At 37.1% G+C, this 12188-nt stretch overlaps 1 protein-coding gene across 1 annotated transcript in view; it reads left to right on the top strand.

Annotated features, from left to right (window-relative positions):
- Window positions 1–265: 265 nt before the first annotated feature.
- The window catches only part of nelfa (negative elongation factor complex member A), a 52143-nt gene continuing 40220 nt past the window's right edge, over window positions 266–12188 (top strand). Inside the window, exon 1 of the mRNA XM_039751717.1 lies at window positions 266–576. Within this exon, the coding sequence (XP_039607651.1) occupies window positions 367–576 (210 nt within the window). The 5' untranslated portion in view covers window positions 266–366. The remainder of the gene's footprint in view (window positions 577–12188) is intronic.

Below are 12188 nucleotides of genomic sequence, written 5' to 3'. Positions count from 1 at the left end.
ACAATAATATTGTGTTTCGCCTTTTGTTAAAAAGCACGGAAACACTGATGCCATCACTGTTACAGATTTGTGCAGACAACCGCCTAACTGTTTTAAACAAGTAACTTAAACAATATCAAATTTTACCGCGTACGATCCTGGACATTCTGGCCCAATTGGCGTCCCATAGCAGTCTAACCTTTTCTGTCACGGTGAAATGGTTCATTCAAGCTGCAAACGAGACGTGATGAGGCGACGCAATCCCGTGTTACGTCATTGAGCGGAACAGAACAGGGGGGTCCTGACTGTTGTTGTGAGCGCGTGTGTCTGTTTTTTTTTTAGGTAGCCTCTGAAAATGCCCGCACGCTGTGCACTCTTTTTTTCAAGATGGCGTCGATGAGGGAGAGCGACACTGGCCTGTGGCTGCACAATAAGCTGGGATCCACGGACGAGCTATGGGCACCTTCCAGCATCGCTTCCCTGCTCACCCCCTCTGTCATCGACAACATCCGCCTGTGCTTCTCTAGCTTATCACCCCCGGTGAAGCTCAAGCTTCTGTTAGGGATGCTGCACCTTCCGAGGCGGGCGGTAGACGAGGTGGGTTGGAGTGAGTGACAGAAAGAGAGCGAGTGATAGGTACAGTGAATGAGTGAGCGAGTGCGCAATATGGATCGAGACCGAATCGGCGTGAACACTTCTCAACTTGGACAGCCGCGCAGTCACAGCGCTCTCGGGCAAGGCAGAATTTCAGTGTGCGGGACGTTTAGGCGATTCGTGCACATAAAACCAGTAAAGTCAGCTCACCTGGTCGAAAGTTTTGATTAGTGTTCGCAAACAAAAGTAAAAGTAAGCCTACCGAGCAAATGCATCTTCTTGGTGTCTTCAAAAGTGAACATTTCTCGTTTTACGAGTATATTCTTTATAAAAATCATTTCATGAATTAAACGAGCAGATGTCCAATTCATAGCGCACTCACTGCATTAGTTTCCGCCCACAAGCCATGCTTACGGTTCAATCTGAGTCCTGCGCAAGTTAGCTCTGCTAAGCCAGTGTAAAACAAGCCTGATGTAGCAAGAGCCAAGAGCATCGCGGAGGATTGAAGGGGTCACATGTTCAGGTGTTGGAGGCCACTTGGTCATCTTCACGTTATTTTCATTGCAGATAGTGGTCCGGTTTGGAATTACTGCTTTATGTCACTGATCAATTTCTCTACGTATAGTGTTGGAAATTACAACAAATGTAAGTTTAATTTCGTGGAGCGTTCCCATTTTACCGTGGTTTCTGATTTTTCTTTTTTTGTGTTGATTTTTTGTAAGAGAACTTAAGCTACTATGTCTGCATGCGTTTTGCTACATCAAGTTATTGTGTATTTATTTGTGTCTGCTTTAATAATGTAGCTTGACATTTACAATTTTTCATTTGTCTGTTTGTTTGTCTGACGCACTGCAAGGTGAGGCGATGGGTAGTGATGCTGCCCAATGGATTCAGTGGCCTACAACTGTCGAACATACCCGGCCATGCCTGTGTTGAATTTACATGTACTTCCCATGGCTGTGTATACGTGTGATCCAACGTTTGTTTAGTGTGGATGTGTGGTTGAGATTTCTCTGTGATGGACTGCCAACCCATCCAGTGTTGTTCATGCTTCTGACCCCATGATCTTTAATTGTATTAAGTGTTTATGCAAATGTTATTTCACAATGACACTTATTCATCGTGAGTTACAAGTGAAATACTCTGCTTGCTGTATGGTACGCTTTTTTAAAAGATTAGTTCAATTATATTTACTTCTCCAGGTCATAAGGTCATGAAATTCTTGGTAACTGATCTTACATGCCCTGTATTATACCCACAAGGTGGTTTATGTTTGATTCTACTGCATGTTACATCTGTACTGCCATCTACATTTTTTCACTACTGTTTAATGCTGTCTATATGTCTGTATAGTTCTATTTTGCACTGTGTACATTAGGCCATTTGTCTGCTGTTCTTATTTATTGTATTCATGGATTTATACATCGCCTTATTGCCCGTATATACTTCCCTCCCCACTCGGCATCTGTGACACAAGAAAAAGTTTGTGTCACTGTAAAGATCTCTAATCTTGTCTAATAAGAATAAACATTTTGTGTAAATATTTGGTAGTTTTTATATTTCAGATTCGATGAACAGTAATTTTGCATAAACAATTTTTGTTTTCATAGTAGACTGCTAGTATCAGTATTCTTTATCCAGATATGCTAAAAATGATTTCACCTTCTGAAGTGGCTCTTTGCTAACTTTCTATGGATTGCTAGATTGACTGTATTTCGGGCAGTCTTATTTTTTTTTCCTTTTTATTAATTTTATTGTAATCATTCCATACAAATCAATCAATTTTTACAAAAAGTAGGAATGAGAACAAGTCGACTCCCACCCCTGAGAGAGAGAGAGAGACCATGGCCAACAGGGTAAAACTTAAGGCTTGTAAACATACCTAAATTGATGATTTTAATACGCCAATAGAGATGAATGGAGAAGAAAAAAGAAATGCAGAAATAATTGCTTCCTCTGTGTTTTAAGAGCTTATTCTAAAATATTACTGATTAGATCCAGCCATGTTCTGAAAAAAATCTGTACAGATCCTCCAAGTATTTGATTTTTTCCAATTTCAAATAGTATAAAACATTGGTTTCCCACTGACTTAAAAGAGGAGAGTTATGATTCCTTCCAGTTTAGCAAAATAAGTCTGTGTGCCAAAAGTGTAGTGAATGCAATCACAATTTGTTTGTCTTTCTCCACTTTAAACCCATCTGGAAGAACACCAAACACAGCTGTTAATGGGTTAGGATGGATTGTGGCACCAAGGCTGTCTGAAAGGCACTTAAAAATTTTGGTCCAAAACGATGTTAATTTGGTGCAGGCCAAAACATGTGACCCAGTGAGGCTGGGACTTGATTGCAGTGTTCGCAGGTTGGATCTTGCCCAGGAAACATTTTGGAGAGTTTTAGGCGAGACAGATGTGCTTGATATATAATTTTGAGTTGAATAATTGTATGTTTTGCGCCTATGGAGCTTGAGTGAATTCTCTGCATTGCTACTTTCCACTCCTTTTCTGATATATTGATTAAGAGATATTTTTCCCAGTATCCTCTTGGATCTTTGAAAGGGAGGGACTGTAAAATAATTTTATATATTGCAGAGATGGTGTCTGAGTCCATGAAATTGAGCAATATTTTTTCCAGCATGGACGAGGGTGCAAGATGAGGAAAATCGGACAGGTTCTGTTTAACAAAGTTCCTAATTTGAAGATAGTGAAAGAATTGTGTAGTTGAAATGTTGCATAGATGTTGTCTATACAAAGATCTCTAAGCAAGTTAATCCCACATTTTTTCCAGATATTAAAAACTGCATATGTTTGCGAAGGTTGAAAGAGGTGGTTCTTTTGCAGAGGTGCCACAGATAAAAGCGTCTCCATCTTAAAATGCTTTCTACATTGGTTCCATATTCTGAGTGAGTGAAGCACAACTGGGTTATTAGTATATTGCCGATAACTTGAATTTTTTGGGGCACAGAGCACGGAATATAAAGAAGTACTGCAGGATTTTACTTCTATTGTGGACCAAGCCTGTGTAAGTTCATCTATTTGTGTCCAGGTTTTTATAGCTTGTTTGCTGCCCAGTAATAAAACTGAAAGTTAGGTAGAGCCATGCCACCTTCTGCCTTTGGTCTTTGTAGGGTCGCTCTTTGGATACGTGGATGTTTTGAGTTTCAAATAAATGAGGTTATTGTTGAATCTAATTGCTTAAAAAATGATTTATTGATGTATATTGGAATGTTTTGAAATAAAAAAAAGCTTAGGAAGAATATTCATCTTAACAGTGTTAATTCTTCCAGCTAGAGTGAGACGAAGGGGTGACCATCTATGCAAGTCTTGCTTAATTTTTTCCATGCATACAGAGAAATTTTGTTGATAAAGAGCTTTGTTTACTTGTGATGGTTACATGTAGGTATTTGAACTGTTCTGCAATGATAAAAGGTAGGGTGTCTAATCTAATATTATATGCTTGAGAATTCACTGGAAAGAGTACACTTTTATTCAGATTAATTCTGAGACCAGAGATCTTTTGAAATTCTGTGAGTGCTGTTAAGACTGCAGGCACAGAATTTTGTGGGTCTGATATATACAGTACCATATCATCTGCACATAGAGAAATTTTCTGTTCCAGTCCTTCTCTGATAATACCCTTTATCTGATCTGTATTACAACAGTGAACTGCTAGTGGTTCAATGGCGATTGCAAATAGCAGCGGTGACAAGGTGCATCCTTGTCTGGTACCACGTTCTAATTTAAAGTAGTCTGAACAAATGTCGATACAAACTGAAGCTTCTGGATTGGTATACAGTAGTTTGATCCATGTACAAATGTTCGGGCCAAACCCAAATTTCTTAAATGTAGTAAAAAGGTGTTTCCATTCAATCATGTCAAATGCTTTTTCTGCATCAAATGATAATAATATTTCTGGGGTGTTTGAGTTTGTTGGTGAGTATATTACATTAAACAGGCGTCGAAGATTGGAAGATAAATGTCGACCCTTGATAAATCCAGTTTGATCTTGTGATATTACCGAAGGGAGCACTTTCTCCATCCTTCTAGCTATGATTTTTGAGAGTATCTTAACGTCATTATTCAAAAGTGAAATTGGTCTGTATGATGCACATTGTAATAAGTCCTTATTTTGTTTAGGAAAAACGGTGATTAATCCTTGGCAAAAAGTTTGAGGAAGAGTTTGATTGTCTCTAGCTGTAAATGTTGCTAATATGAGGGGAGCTAGCTGAGTGGAGAATTTCTTATAAAATTCTGCTGGGTAGCCATCAGGGCCTGCTGCTTTCCCGCCTTGAAGTGACTTTACAGCATCTAGTAATTCTGATAACGCCAGAGGTTTTTCCAGTTCCTCTGCACTAAAAGTATCTATTTATGGCATCTGTAATGTATCCAGAAATGTATTAGATTGTGTGCTGTTTTCTTTAAACTCGGTAGAATATAAGGATTTATAGTAGTCTCTAAATGTATGCAATATATTTTTATGGTCGATGATTTTGTCTCTGTTTGTGTTGGTGATTACTGGGATTGCGTTGCGGACTTTTGCTTGTGGATTTGTTGAGCTAAAAAATTTATAAATTAGTTGTTCAGTTTCTTTAGTTGTCAAGAGGTTGAGTTCTGAATACAGAGCCTGCCTTTTCTTATGTAGAGCCTCGCTTGGGAGCCTGGCATGTTCTTCTATTCTAGTATTTTTGCTTTCTTGGTTTCTAATTTATTTCTGTGGGAAAGATATGAAATAATCTGTCCTCTTAAGAAAGCCTTAAGAGTTCCCCAGAGTATTACTGCAGAAATCTCTGAGGATGTATTTATCTCTAGGAAGAAACTGATTTGTTTGGATATAAATTCTGTACAATTCTCGTCTACTAATAGAAGCGGGTTGAGATGCCATCTGTGAGGTGAGTGTGCGGGGTATAATGACTTTATCACATAGTGACATAGTGAATTCCCACACCTCTAGTTTTCTTTGTAACGCTAGAATGGAACATTTGGCCAGTCCAGTCCTTTTGCAGCCGGAACTGATCCTTGCTTAGTAAGTGGGTCTCCTGTAAAAATACTATTTTAGCATTTAAATCTGTTAGGTGAGAGAATACTTTCTTTCTCTTTAATTCATGATTCGGACCTTTAACATTTCAGCTCACAAAGTTAACTGTCCCATCATGGAGACATTGATTCTGAATTTTTGATGTCATTTTATAGTCTTAACTGGAAGTGAGGCAGCTTTAACCTTAATTTCCAATTTCCCCAAGAGTTATTGCCATGCAGCTTATTTTTATGTTGGTAGTTATAATTATAAGGATTAAAAGGATAGATTAGATATAGATATAGTCTGCTTTCTTTCTCTCTCCCCCTTAATCCCCCGCCCTCCCATTTTGCCTCCCCACTTGAGGCTGGACACCACTTCACACAGTCCTGGTCATCTGACAAACCTAGAGACAGAGCACGTCCAAAGCAAAACAAGCCTCCACGCAGTGCCGTTTTAGGATTAAAAAAGAGAGATATCTATTGCCAATTTAGTCTAAATACTATATGCCTAAAATATAATCATTAACAAACTATGAACTTAAAATTTAATCTTCAGCAATCTTAAAGTATTAAGATAATAAACCCTGGATAATAAACCCGGGGAATGGTGTTAAAGTGGTCCAGAATAAGCATAGTAAGTCTTAATGCAATAATAACAATAACGATAAACCAAGGATATGATGTTAAACAGTCTCCTTTAGGGTAGAGAGAAAATAAATAAATAAATAATAAGGATGTATAATTATAATACCCGTATCTTTACAAATAGATCAGACAGTAGGTTATATATCCTTGCCATGTCATGACAGGCTATGACTCACTATTGTGTTTCAGAATAGTGTCGGGATCAGCTTTCTTAATTCCTTTTCTGCTTCTTCCTTGCAGGTGAAGGCATAGAATTGACCTTGCAATTCCACTTTCAGTTTGGCAGGATACAAGAGGCTGTATTTGATATCAGCTTGCCGTAACCGCTGTTTAATGTTGTAGAAGGCTGCACGTTTAGTAGCTGTTGCGGGAGAGAAATCAGGGAAGATGGAAATGTGATTATTTTCATATATAATCTCTTGCTTGTGTCTGAGGAGTGCCATCACCTCTATCTTAAATAATAATCTCTCAAAGCGAATAATAAAAGATCTAGCTCTAATGGTATTTGATCCGCATATGTGATAAGCCGCTGCTATATCAGAATCTGCTTTAAAGTCCTCTCCAATTATTTTAGAAAATAGTTCAGCTCCAAATTTCACTGGGTTTGGACTTTCTCGATTCTCAGGTCGATTCTCAGGTAGACCCTCGATTCTAATATAATTCCTTCTGCGTCCATCTTTCAAAGCAGCAAGTCTGTCTCCGAGTTTTCTACATTCGGAGTTGGCAGTTGTTGCTTTTTCTTCAGCACTGGCAGATAGATTTTCGGCTGTTTCAGTCAGAGTCGTGAATGTCTCCTTGACATCCTCCAGTTGATCAGCAAGTGTGCTCAGTTTAGATGTGGTTTCTTGAATATGCTCTTCAATTTTACCCAGCATATCTTTAAAGACTGCCTCAAAGCAAATACATATGCTTTTCTCCAAGTCTTTATTATCCTGCTGCAGCTCCTGTCGCCTTCTAATTTGCCTTCTCGCTTTTCCTTATATCTTTCTTTGTCTCTTGCTTGAGCTTAGCGATCATTACCTTCAGTTCAGACAGATCATTTCTGCTTTTGCGCACCGTAGGTTAGGCGGTGGGCACTGTTACAGTCGGTGTTCCTGGCTCGCCTGGAGTAGTTGAAAGTGCGGACTTCAAGGCCTTTTCCAGTTTCAGATGATTTTCTGCAATCGGCGAGCTATTGTGACCTGTGTCACTCGCACTTGTACATTCGCTCCCCATTTCGCTCTCAGCCGGAGACGACGTAGCAGACCATGGTCCCAAGGAGTCTGGGCTTTCGCCCATCTGATCCAGGTCAGTCTCTGAAAGGCCGTACCTTGAGCTTGAGCTTTAGTTTTTGTTTCTTTCTTAACCCCTTTCTTGTTGGCCATGTTTATATATGCTTGCATATACTGTAGTAGTACCCTCAGGTTGGATAAATACAAGATATCTCAGGATAATAAGAAGAAAATATGAAAAATATCACCGCTGCCTGCGGAGCTCCGCTTCAGATGTCCATCTCTCGCAACGGACGAGACCAGTTGGGCAATGTTATTTTAACAGAGTCTAATGTGTAGAAGCAAATTAAAAAGGCAAATAAAATGTTATGTTATATTGTAAAAACTGTTGAATATAAATTAAGTTGTGAATTTCCCCTTGGGATTCATAAAGTATCTATCAATCTATCTATTTTAAGGATTGTTATGTTTAGACTATATAATACACTAGTGAGACCACTTCTTGAGTATTGTGTGCAGTTCTGTTCACTATGCTACAAAAAAGACATAGCAGCACTTGAAGCTGTGCAGAAGAGAGCAACTAGGTGCATCTTTGGAGTTAATGACATGCCATATTCTGACAGACTTAGAGGTTTAAGCCTGTTTAGTTCCACACAGAGGAGACTGTGTGGGATCTAATCCATGTTTTCAAAATCCTCAAAGGCATTGATAAAGCATTCTTTCAGTTTAAGATTGAATCACATACTCTACCAGTGGAAATTAAGGGGAGTGAATTTAAGACTGAAGCTAGGAAGCAGTTTTTTACTTGAAGAGATATGTGAATCTGGAACAAACTACTGAGCCATGTAGGTGAGACAGAATTGTTGGTAACCTTTATTAAGGGTCTGGATGAGATTTACGGAGAGCTTTCCTGTTAGTAAAATAAACAAGCCTGATAGACTAAATGATTTTCCCTTTTTTATCAAATTTCTTACGAGTGGATATGTGGTAGCAGAAAAGAAAGTTTAATTAAATATTGAAATCCTATCACTAGAAAAGCAGTGTAATGTGACCAAGTAACATAGTGAACCTGTACTCCAAAAGTTTAAATAAAGAAAATCTAAATAGATTTGTGCTTAAAAATTTAGGACTGTTGTATTTTTTTTAAGATACTTAAGGTATTATATGAACAGGAAGTTAATACAGTATAAAAAATATTTTGTTATCATATGGGGTAAAAAATTGCTTAGTAGTCCTTAGTTGTCCAGGATGAGTGTAATTTTTTTTAACATTTTTATTTACATGTTCCAATTCAGATGGCATTATTTATGGGTTTACATTATGCTATTATAGGATAGTTAATCTTTAATTTGTACAGTGTAGCTGTAAAATTTTGCTGACGAGACATCCTTTTTTTCCTGGACAGTCCTGTATTATGCACCCTGTGCTGGAATTTACCAAACTTTCCTATTTGTCCTGGTTTTACCCAGTCAGTACGTGGAGACAGAGCTGTCCCTTACCCTGACTCTTCGATTTCACATTTATTTTAAAAAGCACATGAATCCATGTGGCCCACCCTGCTCTTTGATGTATATTTTTTACAAGGCACACACAACTTCCCTGGGGACCATCTCTTTCCCCATCTCTCTCCCCGCTCTTTGATTTAGTTTGCATCCAGCTCACTCACTAGATGAATGAGTGGTGCCCCCATTTGAAACTCTGAAAATCTGGTCAGCCTATTTAGAAGTCATGTCATAAACTGGACTTTAGCTAAATTCAGCTTTATTTTGAATTATATACATTTGTTGTAGTTCGTTTACAATGCTTGTATTCTTCTCTTATTTAAATTCTAAGGCTTTTTTGTGTACAGTATAATGTTTTTGTTGCATGGTTTGAGACTGCTAAAGAGAGAGATGAGTATTGTGTAAGTAATAAACTAACCAAGTATGTTCTTGTGTGTGCTGTTGCTCTGATTTGTGATTGTAAATGGATCCTTACTGTTTTCATCTTGAGTAACTCCATCCGCTATAGGTTTGACTTTCATTCATTTTCCTTTCAATCATGCCTTATGCCTAACATTATTTAGATTGTTGTTTGTTTAAACCTTGTTTGAAATCAATAATTCCTGCTATTATTATTGTTGACAATTATTTTGAATTATGCACATATATGATTTACTTCCATGTGCTTATTTACTGTGCAACTGTAGATATTGTTTGCCTAATAGTTATATCTTCTATGTCAATTTATTTACATGAACATTTATTATTGTCTTTGAAAGATCCTTTTGACGCATCTGCCTTTGAAAGGTATTTGACAAGATAAAATACTTGGTTGATTTTGCAGTTACTGTTTTTGTCTGAACTTAGTGTTTTGCAATGCTTTCCTCTACTCTGTAATATACCAGTGCCTATTATTTATTTGTTAATTTTATTTTTAATTCTTTCTAGCAGTAGAGTATTTTTGAGTGTACAAACCTGCCCTGTACAAGAAAATTTCTCCTGACTCATTAGCAAGTGTTGTATGCAACAAGACAACTGTCCTATGCAGAGTCCCAGAGCTATCAAAGAATTAATCAAGCAAGGCAGTATGTAGAAGGTCTTACATTGACCAATTCTTTTTCCTGATTTAAATTCAATTGGGCATGTCGTTCATTTGCTAAAAATGAGACTGAACTCAAGAACAACCTTAAATTAACAGTATCTACAGCTACAGTTTTTGGAGTAAGCTCTCTCTTCATTGACTTAAGTCAGGGTTACCACGTGAAAATAATTTTTTTATCAGAAAAAAAGGTGCTTATTTAGTTAACTTTTTTCCTTATCTTTTCTAGAGCTTTTAAATTAGCCAAAATTCAGTTTTAAATATGCATATTAAATATATTCAAACCTAAGTTAAAAATTTGTGCTGCTGAATATTATTTTATATATATACTTTTAATATTTAAAATTTTTCCTTAACGTTTGTTTGAAAACATTTAGTACTATTGAATCATGCACTGTAGTTTGAAAAAGCATACTTGAAAACCTTGCTGCGCCGATCAATTGGCCACCCATCTAAACTGTCCGATTTTCACTAAAAAAGATTTGGTCAGTTATCTGAAAAATGGCCAATCACAAAGGCCGATCATTTGAGCCCCTGCTTTTCTAAGCTTTATGGTAATTTAGTTGGAGTGGTCCTTTTTGCAAGGTATTACGGTAGCTCATTTAGCACTTCCTGCTGCTTTTTTAAAAAAAAAAAGCAGCAAATAGAGGCTTGTTTTAGCAGTGTGGATTCTTCTGTGTAACACAGAGCAAGAGGCAATTGAAGTATTAGGCTTTATGTTAGTGATGAGCTGTACTGTTGATTTTCTTTTTGATTCAATACTGGGTGAGACTGAGGCCAGTATTATCAACCCTGATGCAGCCAGAGTGTCGTCATGCAAAAATGGTTAATCTGTAAAAAAAAAAAACAGTTTGTATGGACATCAAAAAGTCACATTTTAAATACTTTGCATATATAGTGCCAAAAATCAGACTACGGTACTTTGCTGGTTTATTAACAGAAATTATTAAACATGTTCAGTTCTTGGAAACAATATGTGGAACAACAACAAGAGTTAGGGTTAAGTTTTTTTTTTTTTTTGGCTCAAAAATGACATTTTTATTTTGTACTGTAAAACATGTAAAACACTAAAAGTATGCAGTCAGAAGTGTAGAAAGTATAATGATGATGCAATTACCAAGCGAGCATCACTTTTGGATTAATCAGAATCACTTTCAGTTTTACTGTCCATTTCAATTGCACTGCCTGAAAACAAATTCAGTTTAATTTCACTGCTGATGAGAGCGTGCAACACTTGGGCTACTGAAAACTTTTTTTTATGAGAAGCCATTGTTACTAGGCATGCCAGCGGGTGAAAGGAGAAGACACTCCTTTACCGCTGCCCAGTTAACACTCGGAACTACCACTATGTATTATGGATGCATATTTTAGTGTGTATTTGAAGGAAAGTTTGTTTTAGTATTTTATTTTAACTGAACAATAAGCGTACATAATTTAATTTTGTTAATAAAAATGAACAGTGAACACCTGTGATCAATAGTTTAATTATAAAAATACATTTTAATAGAGCACATAAGGCTTCTGTGCATCTGATCATGCTTAGTGTAAAAAGTTTTCGAAAGGGATAAAGTGGGGAAAAAATTCAGAATCGGCCAAATATGTAACATGAAATCAGTGATCGGTTTCAGCCTTACAAAAACCTGATTGGAACATGCCTACCCTTCACAATAACTAGTGGTGACTTAATCAAAGAGAAAGTAGCACCAGTGACACATCTCACTGCCATAAGAAACCCAGACACAAATGCTGTTTTTGTCAGCTATGCTTCTTTTTGCACCTGGTAGTCAGTAGTAGTATTGTGACTTTCCATCTCCGTTTTATATAAATTGAGGTACTGTGAGCCTGTATGTTTCACAAATGGACCCCAACTTAATTTATTTAATGTATTTTAATGATCTCTAAATAATTCTTACACATTGTAATCATTTACTTAGCAGATGGCTCTGTTCTCGGAATGTTAGACAAGTTCTATAAAAAGTAATCTGAGTGTTTAATCAGGAAGCTACAAATTATAGCCTGCATTCATTTGGAATTCACCAACACTTACAAAGTTGTGTAGAAGACACTGTATTACTATACAGTCTACAGAAGAATGACTCTAGACAGAACAGATCTGTGACACTAGGAATTTAGAGTTCCAGTTTCATAGTGTGGTTACATATCAGCCT

This window comes from Polypterus senegalus, chromosome 4 (genome assembly GCF_016835505.1).
Source record: "Polypterus senegalus isolate Bchr_013 chromosome 4, ASM1683550v1, whole genome shotgun sequence".
Taxonomy (NCBI): Eukaryota; Metazoa; Chordata; class Cladistia; order Polypteriformes; family Polypteridae; genus Polypterus; species Polypterus senegalus.
The sequence above is the reverse complement of the archived record's forward strand: the minus strand, read 5'-3'. Positions and strand labels throughout refer to the sequence as shown.